The sequence below is a fragment of the Littorina saxatilis genome, linkage group LG4 (genome assembly GCF_037325665.1).
Source record: "Littorina saxatilis isolate snail1 linkage group LG4, US_GU_Lsax_2.0, whole genome shotgun sequence".
NCBI lineage: Eukaryota > Metazoa > Mollusca > Gastropoda > Littorinimorpha > Littorinidae > Littorina > Littorina saxatilis.
The window spans coordinates 9472601-9498329 of NC_090248.1; the positions used below are offsets into that span (position 1 = coordinate 9472601).

Genomic DNA, 25729 nt, shown 5'->3' on the forward strand with positions numbered 1-25729 from the left:
TGGAAAATAAAGTTCCATCATCATCATCTCTCTCTCTCTCTCTCTCTCTCTCTCTCTCTCTCTCTCTCTCTCTCTCTCTCTCTCTCTCCCTCCCTCTCTCTCTCTCTCTCTCTCTCTCTCTCTCTCTCTCTCTCTCTCTCTCTCTCTCTCTCTCTCTCTCTCTCTCTCTCTAGCTGTCACACACATAAAACTGAAAACTCAAGAACAATAGTACGTGCCATTGTTTTTTCAAAAGCAAAACATCAGCAGCAACATGTAAACATGTTCAGGACAGTAAAACACATACCTGAAATAACAAGATTAACAACAGTAAAATACACTTTAATTAACTAATGGCTAACACACACACACACACACACACACACACACACACACACACACACACACACACACACACACACACACACACATTTCCCCCCAGGTATGTATGCCTCATATTTTATGTTAACCAACCATAACAATTGTCACTGTTTTATTCAGATGTTTTAAAATGCCCATGAAAATACACAATTCTTTTTCAAATTATCTTTCACAGAACGTGAACTGTTGTGCAATGTGCACACAATTTTTACAATATCATTTTAATTTTTCCCTGTAAAAACGTATTTGCTCAAGGACATCTATTCTTCCATCCAAGAAGTGAGTTTTCAGACTAGTAACATGGTGTATACAACAATTCAAAAGAGAAATGAAGGACCCGCAGGATCATCCTAAATCATCATCATCAAATATGTCACCAATGCTCACAAACTCTGTAATGACTTCATTGTGAACAGCAGCATTAGGACGAACACTGTCTTCCAAATAAGCACCACTGATGTCAACAATATCACAGCTTTGCGCTAGTTTTACAGAAGACACAGTCTGAATCCCTTGACTTTTATTGTCTGCATGGTCTTTTTTATCTGATGGGTCGGTAGATACTGATGGCAATGGGTGTAATTCCTGATTGAAAAAAAAGTACATGTATAAAGATGAGTGCATCAGTACTTAAAAAAAATAAAATCTGCATGCATAGTCAACTGCATTGTTCCATAAAAAAAAGGCTTGCGCAATACATCAAAATCTAAAATTTAATTGTATCATCTTTTATTAGTGCAAATTATTGCCTGTTTTATTTCCTGTTCATATTTTTTTTCTTCCTGTAGCTTTCATTTTTTAAACAAACCATCACTCTTCAAGGACTGTCTTTCTTATGTTTTCGACTATACAAGTATGTAATTCTCATAAGTTAAGAAGCAGTCGAGCTTTCAATTACACTTATGAAATCATTGAATTAACAGTGGGACATATTTAACCTTCATCGGATCACGCTTTGGACTACACAGTCCGGATGATGTGGGTCGTGTACGACCCATATTTCCCGAAAAGTATGGGTCGTACATGACCCACGCCATTCGAATAAGGATAAACAACATACAATTCTTTATGTAGTTCCATATGGGTAGTCCATGACCCACATCATCCGGACTGTGTAGTTCAAATTACGTCATCGTTTATTTGTTTGTTTACAAAGATAATCTTTCAAAAGTTGGGCAATGGGAAGGTCGTATGGTGATTAGAGATTACATGAAGTCTCAATTAAAAACTCTAAATAGTTTCAGAAATAAAGATGATTTTGTGAGGCTCTGGGTCGTCCACGACCCACAAAACAAGAAGGTCAAAACATTGCCACTCTATGAATAATCTGTAGGCCACTGACTGGTTCAGACATAAACTTTGACACCCTAACCCCTCCCCCCACATTACCCGAACACCCCCCCCCCCCCAATTTCCCATCCACCTACCCCCCCCCCCCCCCCTACCCCAACAGTTTGCCCATTACCGAACAGCAATAGATGATTGTTATCCAACATTTTGAAAGTCAAACTGGGACTTTGAATGTTTGCTCACTAATGTCAAAACCAACTGCAGTGGGCGGGGAAATAGCACAGTTCAGTTGGTTGCATCGCTGGCTTCAAAATCAGTTGGCGCTATCAGCGTGGGTTCGATCCCCATGTTTGGCGAGGGATTTATTTTCCAGTCAACTTTATGCAGGCTTTCATCCGTGTCTAAACAAATAGTTTCAGAAATAAAGACGATTTTGTGAGGCTCTGGGTCGTCCACGACCCACAAAACAAGAAGGTCAAAACATTGCCACTCCAAGTATAATCTGTAGGCCACTGACTGGTTCAGACATTAACTTTGACACCCTAACCCCTCCCCCCACATTACCCGAACACCCCCCCCCCCCCCCCCCCCCCCAATTTCCCATCCACCTACCCCCCCCCTCCCCCTACCCCAACAGTTTGCCCATTACCGAACAGCAATAGATGATTGTTATCCAACTTTTTGTAAGTCAAACTGGGACTTTGAATGTTTGCTCACTAATGTCAAAACCAACTGCAGTGGGCGGGGAAATAGCACAGTTCAGTTGGTAGCATCGCTGGCTTCAAAATCAGTTGGCGCTATCAGCGTGGGTTCGATCCCCATGTTCGGCGAGGGATTTATTTTCCAGTCAACTTTATGCAGGCTTTCATCCGTGTCTAAACACCCCCCGTGTGCATGCATGACACCATAAAGAATCCAAGTTCACAGCAAAAGTCTCGGGGCTCAGAAACATGAATAAACGCATGCAGGGAGAGAAAAACAAGTCGCGTAAGGCGAAAATACAATATTTAGTCAAGTAGCTGCCATTTTTCAGCAAGACCGTATACTCGTAGCATCGTCAGTCCACCGCTCATGGCAAAGGCAGTGAAATTGACAAGAAGAGCGGGGTAGTAGTTGCGCTAAGAAGGATAGCACGCTTTTCTGTACCTCTCTTTGTTTTAACTTTCTGAGCGTGTTTTTAATCCAAACATATCATATCTATATGTTTTTGGAATCAGGAACCGACAAGGAATAAGCTGAAAGTGTTTTTAAATTGATTTGGACAATTTAATTTTGATAATAATTTTTATATATTTAATTTTCAGAGCTTGTTTTTAATCCAAATATAACATATTTATATGTTTTTGGAATCAGCAAATGATGGAGAATAAGATAAACGTAAATTTGGATCGTTTTATAAATTTTTATTTTTTTTTACAATTTTCCGATTTTTAATGACCAAAGTCATTAATTAATTTTTAAGCCACCAAGCTGAAATGCAATACCAAACCCCGGGCTTCGTCAAAGATTACTTGACCAAAATTTGAACCAATTTGGTTGAAAAATGAGGGCGTGACAGTGCCGCCTCAACTTTCACGAAAAGCCGGATATGACGTCATCAAAGACATTTATCAAAAAAATGAAAAAAACGTTCGGGGATTTCATACCCAGGAACTCTCATGTCAAATTTCATAAAGATAGGTCCAGTAGTTTAGTCTGAATCGCTCTACACACACACACAGACAGACACACACACACACACACACACACACACACACACATACACCACGACCCTCGTTTCGATTCCCCCTCGATGTTAAAATATTTAGTCAAAACTTGACGAAATCATAAAAATGGTGGCACTGCACTTCATGGCAACTCGCTTTCCCCAGTGAGAAAGCAGCCTAAATTTTCATGAGGGTAACCTCACAGGACTGTATAAAATCTTATACCTTATCTTATTCTTATCCTTTACCCTGTACTTGTGAAGCCAAAGTGCCAGCACTGTGATAGGGTCTGCAGGCTGTAACTGCACAACCGTGGCTAGAGCCGCTGGCAGAACCTTTCCCAGTTCACGTCGCAGGTACACATTGTCTCCTCCTCCCCAGCACCTGTCTGTTTTCCAACAAAAAATGTATACTGTAATTCATAAGAACGCTACAACTACAAGCATGGCGTATTTTAGACTGACGAAAGTATTCAAACCAGCAAGATAGCAAAAGGTAATACAGTGGAACCCCCTTTCAAGACACCCAATTTAAGAATTTCCCCTTTACAGACCTTGATTTTTCAGATCTTTAGTTCTTAACCTCTGTAAATGTACCCCCATTTAAAGACTTGCTTCTTTTTAACCCCTTCACTGCCCACCCCGTATGTAATACGTGGCCATTTTCGGTTTGTCCTACGCCCATAACCGTCTCATACGTGGGATTTGTGTCAATAACATTTCAGGACATTTCTGAAAACTAAATGGGAGGTAACCACTGTCCAAGTACTTGTAGGGGTTCTAAACACATTTCTTTCCCATAGACCGTTCGGATAATGCTGTTATACTGTGGCAGTGAAGGGGTTAAGACCTGATTTTCTCAGACTCTTGATGGTTTTAAAAGGGGGGTTCCACTGTAATGGGCGGTTCTGCCCCCTCTTTCTTTCGGCTGGTAACTGCCGGCGCCACCTCGTGGCAAGGTCACACGAGAAACATAAAAAAACTTGCACTGGTCCCAAATAGCATATCGGTTTGGTAACAGTTCGTGTGTAAGTCGTGCATTTTATACGGTAAACAGACAATGGTCGGTTCCGGTGAAGTTATGCCCCTTCTTTCTTTCGGCTGGTAACTGGCGCCACCTGGTGGCAAGATCACAGGAGTTGTCTCGCGTTATCACCCCAGAAGTGCTCATTAAATAACATGCAGCTATGGAGGCGAGCGCTTTCTACTTGTTGTCATATAATAAAAGCACACTTCAAATTCTTGTACATGTAACTGCATGATGATATCAAAATAAAAGAAAACACAGGTGGGGGAAAAGTCAGTTTGGCAGTACAATGTATTGGTTTAGCTGTAAACCATTCTCAGTATATGTACCACAAAATGGAAAAGAAAGTGAATTCTTCTTTTCAACACCTTAATTGTCATTGAAGTTAGAGAAATATATATCCATTTTTGCAGAAAAAAATGCAAGGCACGGGAGAAATGACGAAAGCAATAAACTCAACATTACGTTCACACCACGGGTGGAATATAGAAATTACTGATCAAAATAGAAATTGGAGTTACCAGAAATCGGTCCCCCAGAAGTGATGTCTTTCTTCTCCATTGATCAGCACATGTCATGGTCTGTCCAACTACACACACAGTGTGAATAGATACACTATGGAAGATTAGCGCTGTTAAAATGAGGATTCAAGTATGACAGGAGCCACGGCCATCACACATTAGGACAGCAAGCCGAATATGTTGTTAGACAAACGCAGGCTGTGTTTGCCAGAGGTGTCTGAGAATACTTCCCGTTCGAAATTATGTAACATTTTGCTGTGGATGTATGCTTGATCTTCCTTCCTGGTCAAAGATTTTTCTGTGAACTTCTCTGATCCTGTCTCTCAGTCCATGGCCCTTACCACGCAGCAACTGTATCTGTCATTGTCACTGATGGGCAAATACTACAGACGACTGAACTGGCAGTGGCATTGGCAAGGTTTGTGTGTACATATCACACTTCGGATGTCGAGCGCACAAGGCGGTTATTGTGTGACATTTTCCGGTTTTCCGTAGTCGACTAAAACTTATATACAGTGATTTACATTCTGGCCTTCTGAATTCCTTCAAAAATACTTTTATTTTGCCACTAGCCCGCTTCTCATCAAGATCTCTTCATTCAACTTTCAAGTTGCTAGCGTAAACACTGGGGGAGTAGTTATTTTTGCCAGTTAAAGAGTTAGTTTGAATATGTCTGAACAATATAACTAGTGTACATAAAGGATACAGAATAATTTCAAACATAATATTTAACGTCTTGTCAGCATTTGTTAAAACCAGAAGGTAAACACTTTTGCAAACGTTGAAAGAATTAAACCTAGCATAACAAAACCTCTCAAGGGAAACCACTGCAACTACTCTTTCGTTGGATCCACGATGACCAATGACCGCTCCCTCCACCAGAGTTATCTCCCTCGATTTGTACTTCCCGTCGTCTGTCCAAGTTCCCGGCGAAATCCATCCATCATCAAAAGATCGGTAAGTTATCTATTTTTGAATGGGCGGCATGTAAATTCGAGATTTCACAGAAACAGTGATCAATTCTGACAAAGAACTAAACTTGTGTGACGTGAGACAGCTTCATCGTGTCTTGTCTAGCAGAAAGAAGAAATCTTCATCGTGTCTTGTCTAGCAGAAAGAAGAAAGCGCACTGTTTTTGCTGTGGGTTCAAAGGTCGCCTCAGGCTCCTTCCAGGAAGAATGTGTGTACCTGTTGACATATTACTCTACCAACGTGATTTATTTTTGTTAACTGCGGTTCTTTGTTCCTTGATTTGCTCATCATATTAGTAGCAATGCCTGCTCTAGCTCTGATGCTGACCTTGCACAGATGATCTTCTTTCTTCAGACTGCCGCCTTCATCAAAGTGAAGATTCTGCAGACTTGGAGAGAGTTGCGACGATGATTTGCAGCTGGTGTTAACAGAACTGCCCGGAGGTTCAGTGATAGCTAGTGGGGGGTAGAAATAGAAGAGGGAGGTGGGAAGGATCAGGGGTGGGGGGAGGGGGGGGGGTGGGGAGGGGTGTCTAGATCCGGGATTTGAAGGCTTCCAGAGAGGGGCTGAGAGCGACCTCACCCGGGAGCGCGTTCCAGTCCACGATGGTGCGTGGAAAGAAGGACTTCTGGCGGTAGGCTGTGCGGCGGCACAACGGTAGCTGGTAGGCAGCATCGTGGAGGAGTCTGGTGCTTCTGGCGGTGGGATTTGGGGTGGGTGTGTTGCGGGTGTTGATCGACAGCAAGCCATTGGTGTATTTATATACTGACGTCCAAAAGAAACGCGAAAAATATTATTTATTTTACAAATAATTTTTTTCTGGATTAACAAAAGTTGCGTTATTTTTGGCAGCCAGTATTATCAAGACCGATGTCTGAGGAAGGTGTATTGTGAATTTTACCGCATCAGCGCACTTGCAATCCACGTAAAGCCCGAGTTAGTTGATACATTTTTCTTGTGCAGTTCAGCTACACGTGCAAGAAAAGCACAAAAGCTGATCAGTGAGTGGTGTTCACTGTCACTAGAGGATACAAATGGCACAAAGTTACAGGTTTCATCAGTCCCTCATTCGACGCTATCACCATGCCAAGACTCACTTCTGCTGAACGCGAGAGAGCCATTGGACGTCTGGAGGCTGGGGACACGCCGGAAGCCGTGGCTGCGACTTTCCAATGTCACATATCCACCATGTATCGTCTCCTGCAGCGGTTTGTGATAACTGGCTCTACTGCTGATGCCGAGCGAAGCGGCAGACCCGAGTGACGACGCCAAGGCAAGATCGGCACATTTTCCGCAGCCATGTTGCACATCCCTTCAGAACAGCTGCAGAAACAGCCAGAACTGTTATAGGGACACACCAGGCACCCATTTCTAGGCAAACGGCCAGCCGGCGACTGCGCTTCCGGGGGCTGAAGAACTGCCGTCCAGCCAGGGGACCCGTCCTCTCCGTGCGCCATAGACAGGCACGCCTGCCTTGGGCGCAAGGCCTTCTCAATTGGAACAATGTTCGCTGGCAGAACGTGCTTTTCAGCGATGAAAGCCGTTTCTGCATTGACCATGCCGACGGGCGTGTTCGGGTATGGAGAAGAAGTGGTTACCGCTATGCTGACAACTGTGTTGTGGAGAACAACGCCTGGGGTGGGCCCAGCCTCATGTTGTGGGGCGCCATCGGCCACAACCAGGTGCTAGGTCCCGTCATCTTCCAAGGCCTGGGTCCTGGACCCGGCAACGGCGTAACAGCGCAGCGCTATATGGACCAGGTGCTGCACCCTCATGTGCTGCCCTTTTTTCAAGCCCATGGAAACTGGGTTTTCCAGCACGACAACGCGCGCCCCCACACCGTCAGGGCCACTCAGGATCTCCTGCACTGCTCAGGCATCCAGGTGATGCCTTGGCCAGCGTTATCTCCTGACATGAACCCTATTGAGCAATTTTGGGACTTGCTCCAGACACAGCTCAACAGGGTCGTCCCAAGGCCCACAACTGTCGCTGATCTTGATCGGGCCGTCCGGCAGGCCTGGACCAACATTCCCAGGCAAGCCAGCAACACGTTGGTCCGCTCAATGCACCGCCGATGCCAGGCCGTCATCGATGCTAATGGGGGCCACACACGCTATTGACTGTTCTGTTAAGCGCTAATATCGCATCGTCTCCGCAACCTTAATGTGTTATGGACCATAAGTCAGTGTTCTACTCTACCAAAAATTGGACATTAATAATAAAATTTGAATATTTGTACGATTTTTTTATTAGGCAATAAATGACACTAGACACTGTTTTTCGGGTTTCTTTTGGACGTCAGTATACATGGTGATGAGGCGGGCTCTGCGGCGCCGATCTTGAAGTGTGGGCCACTGCAAGTGTTCCAACATGGCGTCAACGCTCGAAGTCTTGCGATGGCGATTTACAACCCAACGGGCTGCCCTGCGCTGCACAGCTTCGAGGCGATCCACGTCCTTGCAGGTGTACGGATCCCACACAGGACTCGCAAATTCCATGGGAGAACGGACAAGGGCAAAGTAGGCTCTCTGCTTCACTTCCTGTGAGCCGACTCTTAGGTTGCGTCGGAGAAAGCCAAGCATGATGTCATGAATAATAAAACAGTCATTGCAGTGCACACTTTGGTTGACACTGATAAGTGATTGTATTACTATTAGTGTCATATAATATATGCATGCGGTGACAGGTTTGATACAGAAGGGATGTTAAACATTCTGTGACTGTTTCCTTTGGTGTCTGGTAACGTTCCACCCACATGGGGAAAATTAAAAGCTGTTTATATGCATATGTACATATCCAAAAGAACTCTGCTTCATCATGTATGCAGATAGTAGATAAAGCGATAAGGCCTAAAAAAAAATAGGTGTGGTTACGGTAACCCGACCTACCCTATTTTTAGGGGCCGACCCTATAACTTTTTATTACATTTGTCCAAAAAACCCACAAAAAACAAGAAAACGAGTGCAGAAAACGCAATGAAAGCGAAAGCGCTCGAGTCGCACACTTATTTCCCTGTCAAGTAGGTTTAATTTGTACACATAGAAAAAAAGTTTTAAAAAAAAAAGTGATTGCCTACCTTCCTACCCTATTTTTTTTGGCTATGTTACCTTAACCACACCTATTTTTGTTTTTTTTTCTGCCTAATAAAGGGAGAAACATTTCATTGAATCACACAAACAGATGTGCTCACGCTTACGATGTGCACAGGCATGTGCACTAACAGGTGTGGGTGTGTGTGTGTGTGTGTGTGTGTGTGTGTGTGTGTGTGTGCATGCATGTGTGTGTGCGGGCATGCATGTGTGTGTGCGCGTATGTGTGTCTGTGTGTGTGTTCTTTTGTGAACAAAAATCTGTGTTTTTTTCTTTCAAGGTTGCAAAGATGTGGTCTCTAGTTCCGTACATTGCTGGTACCCTTGCTTTCGTAGCAGCCATCTTTCTTCTGATATTCTTCCTTCGTCCAGGATGGCTGGTCCAGATTTTGCTCAGGTGAGTTCCACTTTTAAAAGCCAAAGTGGCACTCAAGACTTATTTCATACACCTGAGAAAATAAAAAGGGAAAGCTTAGGCCAAAAAAAAAAATAGGTGTGGTTACGGTAACATAGCCAAAAAAAATAGGGTAGGTAGGTAGGCAATCACTTTTTTTTTTTTTTTTACTTTTTTTTCTAATGTGTACAAATTAAACCTACTTGACAGGGAAATAAGTGTGCGACACGGGCGCTTTCGCTTTCATTGCGTTTTTCGTACTCGGTTTTTTTTTTTTTTTTTTTTTTTTTTTTGGACAAATGTAATAAAAAGTTATAGGATCGGCCCCTAAAAATAGGGTAGGTCGGGTTACCGTAACCACACCTATTTTTTTTTTAGGCCTTAAGCAGCTTTAACTTGACAAAATACACTTCTTTCAGTAAAAGTCAATGTAAATTACATGTTCTACATAGCAATATTTTGCTACAACTAACTCTCTCTCTCTCTCTCTCTCTCTCTCTCTCTCTCTCTCTCTCTCTCTCTCTCTCTCTCTCTCTCTCTCTCTCTCTCTCTCTCTCTCTCCCTCCCTCCCTCCTGTCCCTCTCTTTCTCTCTCGTTCGTTCGTTCGTTCACCTGTTTTAACAAAATGTCTTGTCTTTCACTCTCGCCCAAAGTCATGTGCCCAAATACAATCTTTGTGTTACGAAGCGGTTTACTCGTATTTGTGGTAATGTGTATTGTTGTAAATAGAATAGACTATAGCGATGGTCAGATATTGGAAAGGGCTATAGGCTGCATACCTTCGCGTTGACCGCAGTTGAACCTTTGTGTAACTGACAAGGTTTTTCACGTGCAAGTAATGCAGACGACAGCTCACTGGCAATGTCATAGCAAGAACGACTTTGTAAAATCAGTCGCCGTCAAGGAGCCAAGCTCGACTCATGTTTTTCGTAACACTTTAGCAGACGGGCTCCTGTTTTAGGTATCTGACTGAAGAAGGATGAAGACTGACGAACTTTCCCTATCAGCTTACATGATATCTTCCATTTTCATATTCATGCCAGGCCGGCGACTGTACTAAATGTTGGCTTTACACTCTTTTGAGGTATGTGTGAAACCGGTTATATTTTCATGTCATGTTGTCGTATGTGAGAAGAGTGACTGTTTCTGTGTTTAACGTTATTGTGTAGGCCTAAGCTATTGTGCTACACTGCTTAAACATGTGAGGGTTTTACGTAACGTTTTCTTGGCTTTAGAAAACAGGAATTAACGTGTAAATAATTATATTGGCTCATGCAGCTTAATATGTTGGACGAGTGAGTATTTTTATTGTGCGAGTGAAAGAAACTAAAGACAAGTTGACTTATGGACTATAAACTTTACAGTGTTCCAACTGGGGGGTTTTCATCGCCGGAGGCTGAACTGAACCAGTCAACTGCGGCTTGTGGACATGACCATGGCATGGAGAGCTGGCAGGGTTCTACAGTTAGCCGCCGAGACGAACTGGAAGGATCAAGGACTACGTCAAGCAATAGTTGCGATGTCGTGAGGACTGGTGCACCCTTGTCAGTCGTCTGAAGGACTTACAGCCATACCAACATCTTGAAAGCCGAAAGATGGCAGTAGGGTAACGTACAGTAGAATACCTATTCGTCTTACCTGTTAAGCTGCTTTGTTTGAGCCAAAAGGTGTCTGCGTCTTGGACTGTAGAGTTTCTTGCGGTGTTGTCGGCCTAGAGTACTGGTCGAAACCCGGAAATGATATTGTGATGTAAAAAGCTTTGTAAACAATAATAATTAGTCTTGGCAGTGTCAAGATCCATTTAACACCAGGTTTTTGCGTGTGTGAGTGCGTGTGCGCTTGTGCCTTGTAAGCTACGGTAGCGGACAACTATTCAGATTACATTCAAGTCTGTAAACAAATACTAAATTTATAGAGTTGTGTAGAGGCATTTATGATTGTCTAAAAACCGGGCTATACCACTCCATAACATCTGGCGCCCAATAAGGGACCATAACATCTGGCGCAATAAGGGCTATACCACTCCATAACATCTGGCGCCCAATAGTGTTTGTTTGTTTGACCCTTTAACAGTATTGTTTCTATCTCAAGGCACGTGCGCTTACACGGGTGTGAATGATTGTTTTGTTTGTCCTGTTTGTCCAGTAACATTTTCAGATTTGATTTGATTTTTGATTTGATGTGTTGACTGGCATATTCTTGCAAGGCCAAGGTCTTACTCGAGTAACGTTCATGATATTTTTTTTTTTAAACAGCTTCTGAACATGACCTATATATAATTCTTTTGACTTTTTGGATAATCTCTGATCGAGATTCAGAAAATTTCATCGTTTTTTCAACAATTCATTTTCTTTTGAGGAAAGGGGGTGATGTTACGAAGCGGTTTACTCGTATTTTTGGTAATGTGTATTGTTGTAAATAGAATAGACTATAGCGATGGTCAGACATTGGAAAGGGCTATAGGCTGCATACCGTCGCGTTGACCGCAGTTGAACCTTTGTGTAACTGACAAGGTTTTTCACGTGCAAGTAATGCAGACGACAGCTCACTGGCAATGTCATAGCAAGAACGACTTTGTAAAATCAGTCGCCGTCAAGGAGCCAAGCTCGACTCATGTTTTTCGTAACACTTTAGCAGACGGGCTCCTGTTTTAGGTATCTGACTGAAGAAGGATGAAGACTGACGAACTTTCCCTATCAGCTTACATGATATCTTCCATTTTCATATTCATGCCAGGCCGGCGACTGTACTAAATGTTGGCTTTACACTCTTTTGAGGTATGTTTGAAACCGGTTATATTTTCATGTCATGTTGTCGTATGTGAGAAGAGTGACTGTTTCTGTGTTTAACGTTATTGTGTAGGCCTAAGCTATTGTGCTACACTGCTTAAACATGTGAGGGTTTTACGTAACGTTTTCTTGGCTTTAGAAAACAGGAATTAACGTGTAAATAATTATATTGGCTCATGCAGCTTAATATGTTGGACGAGTGAGTATTTTTATTGTGCGAGTGAAAGAAACTAAAGACAAGTTGACTTATGGACTATAAACTTTACAGTGTTCCAACTGGGGGGTTTTCATCGCCGGAGGCTGAACTGAACCAGTCAACTGCGGCTTGGGGTACATGACCATGGCATGGAGAGCTGGCAGAGTTCTACAGGTAGCCGCCGAGACGAACTGGAAGGATCAAGGACTACGTCAAGCAATAGTTGCGATGTCGTGAGGACTGGTGCACCCTTGTCAGTCGTCTGAAGGACTTACAGCCATACCAACATCTTGAAAGCCGAAAGATGGCAGTAGGGTAACGTACAGTAGAATACCTATTCGTCTTACCTGTTAAGCTGCTTTGTTTGAGCCAAAAGGTGTCTGCGTCTTGGACTGTAGAGTTTCTTGCGGTGTTGTCGGCCTAGAGTACTGGTCGAAGCCCGGAAATGATATTGTGATGTAAAAAGCTTTGTAAACAATAATAATTAGTCTTGGCAGTGTCAAGATCCATTTAACACCAGGTTTTTGCGTGTGTGAGTGCGTGTGCGCTTGTGCCTTGTAAGCTACGGTAGCGGACAACTATTCAGATTACATTCAAGTCTGTAAACAAATACTAAATTTATAGAGTTGTGTAGAGGCATTTATGATTGTCTAAAAACCGGGCTATACCACTCCATAACACTTTGATGCATGTACATGGTGTCAATGACTTATAGTTATAATACATTTCTGTTAATATTCTCCACATTCACACCCTGCTGCCACACTCTTAAAACTTACAGCTGAATATATATACGTACTCTACACTGGTTTTTGTACACAAAGTACATGTGCTTACTCCCTTAGTTAGGCCCTTTGCTCCGAGCGGAGCATAGGCCATTGACGACGTTTCTCCATCGGACTCTGCTCTGGGCAGTTCTTTCTGCCTCTGTCTAGCTGTTGCCTCCCCTCTTGAGTTCTGCGTCTGTGTTATGCCTCCAGCAGTTTCTTGGCCTTCCTCTCTTTCATTTTTTTTGGGATAAATATCTTTAACGAGAGCCTGGCGGGTTGTGCTGGATGTTGTATTTCTGAGGGTGTGTTCAATCCAATGTGTGTGTACATGATGTGACACTCCCATTTTCTGACTGCAGGGTATGGAGAAGGCGCAGCGGTATGCAGGTCAAGTTTATCGGAGATGGAGAGTACGTGTTCTGCTACGGAGAGAGGGGTCAGAAGTCTAAGGACAGGTCAAGCATCCTGTGTATTCACGGCTTTTCCTCGTCCAAAGACCAGTGGAACACTGCTTTCAAGGTAAAACTGCGGTCAAGCAGACCACAAATACAGGGGAGATTAGTCTGCCTCCATTAGGAAGTACCGCAGTGATAGTCAAGGGTTGCCGAGAATCTGTAAATTCAGTGCCGCGAGGGACTTGAGAGGAGTAACAAAGTTGTGATAAGTGTGAGGGCCCGAAACATGTCACGTACTTGTGAGAAGTCCTTGAATAGAAGGCCAACTCCGTAAGGAAAATGCCAAGATTACTACCTGCAGACGGTAGCTTGCCTAGTTTTACTGCCTGTGGCAATGCTCTCGCAAAGTTCTGGAAGGCCCTAACCTTTGACCCTGTCGTGCAACTTAAGCAACCCTTGAGTACCAGTCAGGCTACTATCTTGCTTACTGAGTCGGCTTCCATTCGTTTCAATTTTTTTCTAATTTTAGATATTAGATAAATAACATACCATTCTTGTTTTGTGATTATCATTGCCATGAACTGTGTTGACAGAACTTGCCAAAGGAGTATCACATCGTTGCTATGGACATGCCAGGCCACGGAGCCACCTCCACCCCTCCAGAGTCCCAGGACCTCAGTCTTGACTTTGCCATGGAAACCATTAAACGGGTCAGTACAAAGGGTAGCATGGGGCAAGCTCAAGGGAGATCACTGGTCAAGTTACTGGCAAGTGAGCCCTTGTAACTGCTAGACTATGCACAACAACGATCACCACCGAGAGTCGAGACATATAAAACTATTAGTGCATCGATAACTTGATTGTCGGTGCGGGGATGTAGCTCAGTCGGTAGCGCGCTGGATTTGTATCCAGTTGGCCGCTGTCAGCGTGAGTTCGTCCCCACGTTCGGCGAGAGATTTATTTCTCAGAGTCAACTTTGTGTGCAGACTCTCCTCGGTGTCCGAACACCCCCGTGTGTACACGCAAGCACAAGACCAAGTGCGCACGAAAAAGATCCTGTAATCCATGTCAGAGTTCGGTGGGTTATAGAAACACGAAAATACCCAGCATGCTTCCTCCGAAAACGGCGTATGGCTGCCTAAATGGCGGGGTAAAAAACGGTCATACACGTAAAATTCCACTCGTGCAAAAAACACGAGTGTAGGTGGGAGTTTCAGCCCACGAACGCAGAAGAAGAAGAAGAAGACTTGATTGTCGGGTAGTCAGAAATCGAAAGAGAACATTCTGTGAATTTTGTTTTAAAAAAATTGAAAAATGGTTGCCCTATGAGATGAATGCATACAAAATGTGTAATAGAGTAAGTGAGAGGTATGCAGTACCAGTTTTCTGGAACCTGAGAGAATAACAAGCATTGAAATGAACAAGTGACTTTCATCCTCATTTTCAATATTTACACCCCCGGTATAGGGGTGTGTATAGGTTTCGCTTTGTGTGTTTGTGTTCGCACATAGATCTCAAGAATGAACGGACCGATCGTCACCAAACTTAGTGAACAGGTTCTATACATTCCTGAGACGGTCCTTAAAAGAATTGGGACCAGTCAAACACACGGTTAGGGAGTTATTGGTGGATTAAGATTCTACAAGGACTTAGAGAGAAACATATTCATGGTCAAAGGGAAATAACCTTCTCAGTTGGTGGCATTGAGAATTGGTGCAGTGAGAATGGTTATTTCCCTTTGACCAACGGGGGTGTTTTTCCTACCTCGAAGGAATTTCTTGTTTTTGTATGTCCACTTTTAAAGGACTGATAAGTCAAAGTTCTTGTTTTTTGTTTCAACTACATAGATACAAGGTTGTCGTCACCAAGACTGAGACTGGTCTCAAAAACCGGGAAATCTTTAGATGATGCAGTTGTTTTTTATTTCAAACCCTCGAAGTATTCTCCCTTAGCGGCTACACACAGTTTAAGTCGTTGGACCCAGTCAAGAAATGACCGTTTGAAGCCGTTTTTTGGCACCTGGTTCAGACACTGGAAAACAGCCGATCCGAGGGCTGATCGACTGTCAAATCGACGCCCAGCCAATTGTCTTATCAGATGAGGAAACAAAAAAAAGTCACAGGGTGCAAGATCAGGAGAGTAGGGAGGATGTGGCAAAGTTTCAAAGTTTTCTTCCTCCAGGTACTCTTTCACCACCTTGGATTTGTGAGCAGGTGCGTTATCATGAAGTAATTTGATCCCTTTCAATCCTGTAGTTGGTCTGGCTCTCTTGTAGTAACGAACGATGCCAGCAAGAACTTTTTCCTTGTAGTACACCCCAGTGATGCTTCTGCCTTTTTTTGCGTGGTTTTTGAAAAATGACGCCCTTTGTGTTATACAATATTGTGTATAAAACCTTCTTGCCGGAGCGACTTTTTCGCACGATACGAGGGGCATTGGCACCTTTTTTTTATCCATGCTTTGTTTTGAGCTTTTCTTTTTGGCTCAAAGAAGTACACCCAAGTTTCGTCTCCAGTCACGATCTCATCCAAGCGTTTTTGATCACATCCGTCGTATATCTTGAGTAGCCGTTGGGCAAACGTAACCCTACACCTCTTGTTCTCTTCAGTGAGGAAATGTGGTACCCATCGCGCGCACACCTTTGTGTATCCAAGTTTGTGTTTTAAAATTCTCAAGACAGACGACGACGAAATGTCCGGTGTTTCGGCGAGAAAATGACTGCTCACTCGGGGATCTTCATCAACTAACCGTTGCACATGGGACACCATTTTATTGTCGGTTACAGGTGGTTTCTTCACTTTTCCCCTTGCATCTTCCACAGACGTTTTCCCTGTTGAGAAATGCTTTGCCCACCGAAAAACTGTCGCGCGAGATGGTGCTGTGCCTGGGCTTACAGTTCTCAGCTCTTCAAGTATGTCACCGGCCGTTTTACCAAGTGCCGTTCTTATTTTGATGTAGGATCGAAAATCCTTCTCTGAAAATGTGCTTTTTGCCGCCATTTTTTAGGCCAGTGTCTCTCGCTTACATGACTAAATACACTGTATCTTTACGAAAACACAACGGATCACAAAGAAATTATGCACAATAATACGTTATGTACCAATCTTGATAATGACGTCATTTGTTATAAATGTCGTCATTTGATTCTGTGCAAAAAAGACCAGTCTCAGTCTTGGTGACGACAACCTTGTACTAACAACATGTACATGTGATATCATCCGAAAGTGACAAATAGCTGCCTAAATGGCGGGGTAGAATTGTCATACACGTAAAAAAACCCGAGTGTACGTAGGTGTTTCAGCCAATGAGCGCAGAAGAAGATGCATGTGATAAAAAGGTTTCATGTGCTTAACCTTCCTTGTTTGTTTATTCTTATTTTCTCATCAGTTTGCAGACCTCGTTGGGCTGACAGATAAACCATTTCATGTCGTTGGAGCGTCACTGGGCGGGTGCATGGCCGGCCTCTTTGCCGCTACATACCCTGAGATCGTGGAACGCGTCACAATGATCTGTCCAGCAAGTAGGTTTTCATGCTGCTTTGTTGATTATCTTGTGTTTTCATGGTTGGATTCTCTTTAAAGTACAGTGAAACCTCCCTCTTCAGACCCCCCAAAATCTGAGAAAATCAGGTCTAAACAAGTCGCGTAAGGCGAAATTACTACATTTAGTCAAGCTGTGGAACTCACAGAATGAAACTGAACGCACTGCATTTTTTCACAATGACTGTAGTCCGCTGCTAGTGCAAAAGGCAGTGAAAGTGACGAGCCTTTTTAGCGCGGTAGCGGTTGCGCTGTGCTGCATAGCACGCTTTACTCTACCTCTCTTCGTTTTAACTTGCTGAGCGTGTTTTTAATCCAAACATATCATGTCTATATGTTTTTGGAATCAGGAACCGACAAGGAATAAGATGAAAGTGTTTTTAAAACGATTTTGGAAATTTAATTTTAAGCATAATTTTTATATTTTTAATTTTCAGAGTTTGTTTTTAATCCAAATATAACATATTTATATGTTTTTGGAATCAGAACATGATGAAGAATAAAATAAAAGTAATTTTGGATCGTTTTATAAATAAATAATTTTATTTACAATTTTCAGATTTTTAATGACCAAAGTCATTAATTAATTTTTAAGCCTCCATGCTGAAATGCAATACCAAAGTCCGGCCTTCGTCGAAGATTGCTTGGCCAAAATTTCAATCAATTTGAATGAAAAATGAAGGTGTGACAGTGCCGCCTCAACTTTTACAAAAAGCCGGATATGATGTCATAAAAGACATTTATCGAAAAAATGAAAAAAATGTCTGAGGATATCATACCCAGGAACTCTCATGTAAAATTTCACAAAGATCGGTCCAGTAGTTTACTCTGAATCGCTCTACACACACACACACACAGACACACACACATACATGTATACACCACGAACCTCGTCTCGATTCCCCCTCTATGTTAAAACATTTAGTCAAAACTTGACTAAATGTAAAAAGAAGGGAGGTAAGTTTATAGAGGTTATGAAGAGAAAGTTTGAGAAAACAGGGTCTTAAGCAAGGGAGTCATAAATTGGGGTGTCTCAGAAGGAGGCAAGTTCGACTGTATGATTACGTTTTATTTTTTATTTTTTATAAACTTTGGCTGACTGAGATTACAATAAACTGAAAAGGGGCTCTCGTGATGTTGCAGTATATGTAGGGGAAGGGGAGGGGGGTTGCAAGCTTATGTGTGTTTGTGTGCATGCAGTGTAGGGGTGTGAGTGTGTGTTTGTAAGTGTTTGTGTAATGAGTGTGTGTGCGTGCCAGGGTGTGGTTGTGTTAGAGAGTGTGTGAGAGTGTGTGTGTGTTTGAGAGAGAGAGAGAAAACGAGAGAGAAAGAGTGTGTTTGTAGGTGCACAAGGACTTGTCCATCTAGAACTTCCTGCAGCAAGAGATTTCTTGAGAATATTTCTACAAACACTAACTAAACTGAATGCACCCACTCTATTTTGATGTGAACAGTGCGATGTCCAGAAGACAGCGACTTTTCCCTTCAGGTGGAAAAGGCCATAGAGATCGGGGCCGACAACATAGAAATAGAGCACTGCAGCCTCCTGCCTCAGAGTCCTCATGAGATGCAGCTGATGCTGGATAGCTGCTTGTACGCCAAGTCCAACGTCAATAAACAGGTCAGGGTAATCATTCATTATGTTCTGTCCGGATTTAGTGAAACAGTTTGGACATGCTTGCAATGGGTCAAGCCTGTCATTAATTGGTCGAAGTTCACTTCGCTAAGTCTATTCTTTGAAGCTGGCTGCACAAAGCTCCAGCACTGGATTTTTAGTAAAAAAAAGACTTAGTGAAGTCTTTGGGAAGTTGACTTTCAGTGCAATTAAGAACAGCCTCTAGAATAAGCACTTAATCTGCTGGAGTTGTAACTCAGCCCATTTTGCAAGGTGGTGTCAGTGACAATGGCGCAAGTGCTGTGTGTGCAGTGGTGTTTTTACACCCCCGGTATAGGGGTGTGTATAGGATTCGGTCGATGTGTTTGTTTGTGTGTTTGTGTTCGCATATAGATCTCAAGAATGAACGGACCGATCGTCACCAAACTTGGTGAACAGGTTCTATACATTCCTGAGACGGTCCTTACAAAAATTGGGACCAGTCAAACACGGTTAGGGAGTTATTGGTGGATTAAGATTCTACAAGGACTTATAGAGGGACATATTAATGGTCAAAGGGAAATAACCTTCTCAGTTGGTGGCAGTGAGAATGGTAAGGACGGGGGTGTTTTTCCTACCTCGGAGGAATTTCTTGTTTGTCAAAGAGGCGCAGGCACAAAAAGGTTGCATTGAATGTTGAAAATTCAGTTGACTGATGCCATTGCCAGTTTGTCATTTGCACTCTTTAACAAAAAGTTATGTCCCTTAAGCCCAGCAGAAGCGCTGATTAGACTTTGAAGGAAACACTTTTCTCATGTTTGTTTCTTTTGCCTGTGATTTCTGTTTTAAGAAAATTATGAAGAAAAAGAGGGGTTTTAATAACTTTTTCGATCAAATGCATTGTTCTGATCCCATGTTGGTCAAATGTCCGATAGCTTTGGCACGTGGGGTGTCTTTTGACAAAACAAAATGTCCGATAGCTTTGGCACGTGGGGTGTCTTTTGACACAACAAAATGTCCGATAGCTTCGGCACGTGGGGTGTCTTTTGACACAACAAAATGTCCGATAGCTTTGGCACGTGGGGTGTCTTTTGACACAACAAAATGTCCGATAGCTTTGGCACGTGGGGTGTCTTTTGACAAAACAAAATGTTTGCGGCCAGGTCATTTTGACCAATATATGTTTTGAATCTAGGTCCTGAACTTACTTATTGTTCTCTGTGTCTGTGAACAACACTGATTTGAAATGTATGTTTCGAAACAAGGACTTAACATCGCACTTTGTAACATATGACTTTCCGCTTACAGATTCTCCAGGGCTTCATGGATTTGAGGTGTCCCAAGAATCCATACTTCCTCAGAGGTAACACTTGTTACGTCACATGGCTCAAAGAAGGGAATTCCAGTGTTCAATCGCTGCATTGTTGTTTGCATGTTTGTTGTTGTATTTTGCCCATGGGCCTTTATCTATTCTCTGAGTTGTGTGTCTTCTGACAGATGTTCTTCCCATTTCAGAACAATTTTTTTAAGCAGCAATGAGGAACATTCCACAACATAGTGAGATGTTGGTATGCACCATGACAATCAGCTGCACTGAAACTTCGTAGATTTTGACTGTGAACAGAAAGACCAAAACATACTGTACTTACATGTGAACAAAGGATACGGAACAAATACGGATTCTATCGTGGACGAGATTTTTTTTTTTTTCGTCTCGCGATCGTTCGAGGAGCAAGAGCCACCATGTATTGTTTTCGTCTTTTCGAAGTTGCGTTTTCATGTACGTAGTGTCCGTTTGTGACAGTGTTTACACTTCCTACGGTCCGAAAAATCGTGTCCGCGTCCGTAAGTGGCAGGTGTCTGTCTGTTAAAGGTTAGTTATTGTTGAAATCGTGTTCGTTCCATGATAAACTGTCCGTATGTAGCAGGTGGCTGTTACAACAAGGGTCCGCTAGACTCAGGTTTTACTGTAGCAGCAACGTTTCAACCCTAGGGTCTTCTTCAGGCACACAAAAAAAAGAAGTCTTTGTTTGTGTGCCTCAAGAAGACACTAGGGTTGAAACCTTACTGCTATTTGTTCCATAATCTTCATTCACACGTAAGTACAGTCGTTTTTGGTCTTTTTATTTACCACTCTCGCGCACAGTCAACATTGTTCTTCTGTAAACAGAATTTTAAAATAAATGGGTTCACAAACACACATGTATGTTTTTTTTATAATAAACTTCTATGTTGCAGTGTTTAAGGCTTTGGCAACAGAAGATAATGTGAGACTGCTGGAAAACAACTGTCATCGCATCTCAGTGCCTTCACAGATCATATGGGGTGACCATGATCGGGTATGTATTCGCCCTTGGCTAAAATACCCTTGCCAAAACCTCTGACAAACATTTAAGAAGTCAATCATTGGCAAGGGCATTAATTTTAGTCTTCCACAACCCATACAAACCCCGACGTAGTTATTTTTTGAATTTGTCGATTGGCTTTCAAGGCCAAAGTCTTTTTACCGAAAACTCAGTGCTAAAGCTTCTTAGTCGACTTCGCTCAGTTAATGACAGGCTTCAGCGTTTGTCTTTTGTAAATAGTTTCACTGAAAGATTAGGCCAAATGCCTCTCTGAAGTCCCCGAAAAATGTAAGGTGTGTGGGAGTGGTCTGTCTGTCTGTCTGTCAATCTGTCTCTCGTGTGTCAACTTGGATTTGTGTGTTCCGGTGCCTTCCTCTCTGGCTTTGCTTCTCCGTCACAGGCGGCTGCGTGAGTGTTCCTCTGTTTGCGTTCACCATGATCGTCACATTCTGCATCATTATTACAGACAGGCGCAATACCCTAGTGGATAAGACGCCGGCCTCCCATGCGGAAGGCTGCGGGTTCAAATCCTATCTGCGCCTGGTGGGACAAGGGCAGAGAGTTTGCTCCCAGGTCAACTTATGCGCAGACCTGCTATAATGCTTTATCCCCTACATGTGTACACACAAGCACAAGACCAAGTGCGCACGGAAAAGATCCTGTAATCCATGTTAGAGTTTGGTGCGTTATGGAAAGACGAAAATACCACGCATACATCCCTCGAAAGCAGCGTACGGCAGCCTAAATAGCGAGGTAAAAACGGTCATACACGTAAAAGCCATGGGAGTTTTAACCCATTAACGCAGAAGAAGAAGAAGCATCATTATCCAAGCGAAGCGAGCGAAGCAAGCGAAGCTAGGTTGGTCCCACACTAGAGTTGATTTCAACCAAATGATGTGTGTGTGTGTGTGTGTGTGTTAGAACCCCTAAAACTTTCACAGTTTTGACTCGACTACAACAAAAATTGGCACAGGCAATGTTATTGATCCCAGGAAGGTTTTAAGACATAAATCGTTTTGATCCGACATCGACAACGGCAGTTACAAGCGCTTCCAATTTCTAAGTCATAACAAAGAAGGAGGTCAAACCCAGGTCAAGAAGACAATCAAAACTCATGACGTCAAACTCATGACATCATTCTCTTCAACACAAGGAGCTGAATTCAAAATGTTATGACATCTTCCATGACGTCAAACTTGAGGATTCCATTTCCAAGCTAAAGTCTTTTTATCCTACATACGTGAGAGAGATACTCATGAGATAATAATCGTTCAAATCACACGTGTGTATATCATGTAAATGAGGTCATGTCAAGCAAGTCTGGCAGGGACCTGTTTTTTGCCACTACTAATGATGCCAAAGTCACCGAGACAAACGTCATTGTAGGGAAAAAAATGCCCTCGTTAATTCCCCTCGATTAATTGTTAGAACAAACATGTCACGCCACACTTTCCAGAGTGACGTTTCTTTGCTTTGACGTAATAGATTGCACGAGGCTTTAGAAGAGATCGAGGTTCAAAATCAAGCGTCTTCAATGTGGCTGCCTCGACTGCGGGACGTTTTGAGTCAAATACACGTAAGTACAGTATGTAGGATAAACAGAATACTACATGGCTTGCTGTGTTGTACCAGATTTACACTCGTTGCTTTTTCAAATAGTGAACAGCTCGCTTTCGCTCGCAGTTCAATATTTAAAAAAACAACTCGTGTAAATCTGGTACGACACAGCAAGCCATGTAGTATTCTCTATGTGTACATCAAATCTGGTAGCACGAGATGTTGTAAGAGACACCGTGAATTACTTGCAATCCTGGTGAGTTGGTTGATATGATGGACGACGACAACGACAACAACAACAACAACAACAACAACAACAACAACAACAACACCTCCACCACCAACAACAAAAAAACAACAACACCACCACCACCACCACTAACAACAACAACAACAACTACAACAACAACAACAACAACGACACCACCACCACAACCACCACAACCACCAACAACGAGATGTTGTAAGAGACACCGTGAATTACTTGCAATCCTGGTGAGTTGGTTGATATGATGGACGACGACAACAACAACAACAACAACAACAACAACAACAACAACACCTCCACCATCAACAACAAAAAAACAACAACACCACCACCACCACCACTAACAACAACAACAACAACAACAACAACAACTACAACGACACCACCACCACAACCACCAACAACAAAAATCCATTAAAAACCGTTATTTTCCATTTCTCAACCGATGTTTATGAACATTTGTGAAAAGGTCCGTTGTCCCTTACTGAAGATATCGAGATGTTGGACGAGACTTCGTTATTTACTTGTAATCAGGTAATCTAGGTGTACATCAAATCTCGTAGCACGAGATGTTGGACGAGACTTCGTCATTTGCTTGTAATCAGGTAATCTTGGTGTACATGAAATCTGGTAGCACGAGATGTTGGACGAGACTTCGTTATTTACTTGTAATCAGGTAATCTAGGTGTACATCATATCTCGTAGCACGAGATGTTGGACGAGACTTCGTCATTTGCTTGTAATCGCTCTCTCTCTCTCTCTCTCTCTCTCTCTCTCTCTCTCTCTCTCTCTCTCTCTCTCTCTCTCTCTCTCTCTCTCTCTCTCTCTCTCTCTCTCTCTCTCTCTCTCTCTCTCTCTCTCTCACTCTTTCTCTGTTTATGATGATATCTTTCCTCGGAAAATGCAGTGCTTTGGATGAACCTCTCTCTCTCTCTCTCTCTCTCTCTCTCTCTCTCTCTCTCTCTCTCTCTCTCTCTCTCTCTCTCTCTCTCTCTCTCTCTCTCTCTCTCTCTCTCTCTCTCTCTCTCTCTCTCTCTCTCTCTCAATGGTGGCTCCTTTGCTTGGGGTATGCAGTGCCAGGTCGTGCCGAAGGCACTGCACTTCTACTTATGTGGTTATTTATATATGTGTGTGTGAGTACACACATGTTTGGACTGCTCTCATAGTGAGGACTTGCTATTACACACACGGATAGTGCACTTGCACTACAACGGCACTGGATGCAGTGCCTTTCTAGTGCACTTGCACTACAACGGCACTGGGTGCAGTACCCGCTCCGGCATCGAAGAATTTTCACTAAAAAAGGCACAAAATTTGACCTATTTCGTCGCCTATAGAGGACGGAAAGAATCTCATTTTGAACATGGTTATGACATTCTTTCCGTCAAAAAAGTCAACTTAACGGGAAAAAGGCACAAAATTTGACCTATTTCGTCGCCTATAGAGGACGGAAAGAATCTCATTTTGAACATTGTTATGACATTCTTTCCGTCAAAAAAGTCAACTTACTGTAAGACCTCAGACCGTGTGAGGACTTATGTAGGACCTCAGTTTGTAGGTGTGAAGACCACCTAAGACCTCACTATGAGAGCAGTTCAAACGCATGCGTGCGTGTGTGTGTGTGTGTGTGTGTTTGTCTGAGTAAGAGAGAGAGAGAGAGAGAAATGTGTGTGCGTGTGCATGAGTTTGTGTGTATATTTGTGTGTGTGTGTGTGACTTGGGATTTGTGTGCGTGTGTGTGTGAAAGAGAGAGAGAAAGCGGATTTGTCCTTCGCTGGGGGTATGCAGTGCCTTGGCATTGCACTTCTACTTAATTATTATTTTTGATTTTCAGATCATACACCCCAGCGGAGCCAAGCTGCTGAAGAGCAAACTGCCTGATTGTCGTGATGTCACCATCCTGGAAAACTGCGGACATTCCGTTGATCTTGACAGACCCTTGGCTTCTTGTAAAGCCATCGCTCGTTTCCGTGGTGATGATATGCCCAGCAAGAAGGCACAGTGATAAACATTTTAAAGAGCATTCATGCAAAAGAAATGATTATTTGACAAGCAGTTTGTGATGTTACTTTTATTGCTGTTTTAGGTTGTTTTGTTTTTTTAGTCTTGTTACTGTTAATGTCATGTTGTATTTTTATACTCTTTTACTTCTTTTTTTTCTGATAATAGTTTGCACATATGACCAAAAATATTACGTTTTTATCCATGACCATTCTCCTCCTCCGTGTATGTGTATTAGTTAGTGGTTTACTTGAATTAGAGTGTTCTTACTGTGATGGATAATATAATTACAGTATTTTGTTTAAATACTTGAATATGTACTATGTCAGCTTATAGCGCTGAGTTTAAAATGGTAATGATGACATGTTTGATTTAAATATTTCTACCATTGAGCTTAGAACAGACTTGGAAATCTACGACACATGAAATGTTGTTTGACCATAACTCCAAGAATATGGATACATACCGGGGTACACGGGTAGATTGAACTCGGCAGCCCGGTAAAGCAATCAATCTAGGAGAGCGAACACTCTGATATAAAAACAAGCTAAAGTCGGATGTGTTGGGCCTGACTTGTCAGGCGCGTAACGGCAGCACAACGCATCTACGCTCACATGACAGGAGCAAACGACGAAGAAGAAGATACCGGGGTACATGTATGTTAATAATGATGTGATGCCTGACAGTAATTTGCCTTCAACTTTACTGAGATTGTGCAGTGTGTGTGTGTGTGTGTGTGTGTGTGTGTGTGTGTGTGTGTGTGTGTGTGTGTGTGTGTGTGTGTGTTGGTCTGTTGGCCTTTCTGTCTGTCTGCCAGTCTGTCTCTTTTTCTCTGTTTTGCTTGTGTGTCAACCATGGCAAAAGAAGACTGGCAAAGGTCTCTCTCTCTCTCTCTCTCTCTCTCTGTCTCTCTGTCTC

The 25729-nt window shown here is 42.8% G+C and overlaps 1 protein-coding gene and 1 long non-coding RNA gene across 2 annotated transcripts; one reads left to right on the forward strand and one right to left on the reverse strand.

Annotated features, from left to right (window-relative positions):
* Positions 1–210: 210 nt before the first annotated feature.
* Positions 211–5726, reverse strand: LOC138963911 (uncharacterized). Its single transcript, XR_011454960.1, has 3 exons — positions 4904–5726; positions 3605–3744; positions 211–945 (listed from the first exon to the last, which is right to left on the reverse strand). It is a non-coding gene; the product is annotated as an uncharacterized lncRNA (long non-coding RNA).
* Positions 5727–5763: 37 nt separating this feature from the next.
* On the forward strand, positions 5764–25498 carry LOC138963910 (monoacylglycerol lipase ABHD6-like). The gene is made up of 9 exons (XM_070335765.1): positions 5764–5860; positions 9245–9360; positions 13472–13631; positions 14101–14217; positions 16895–17027; positions 18501–18667; positions 19949–20003; positions 20879–20979; positions 24645–25498. Exons 2-9 carry the CDS (start codon positions 9254–9256, stop codon positions 24813–24815), a joined length of 1011 nt encoding a protein of 336 aa, XP_070191866.1. The 5' UTR covers positions 5764–5860; positions 9245–9253; the 3' UTR covers positions 24816–25498.
* The last annotated feature ends 231 nt before the right edge of the window (positions 25499–25729 follow it).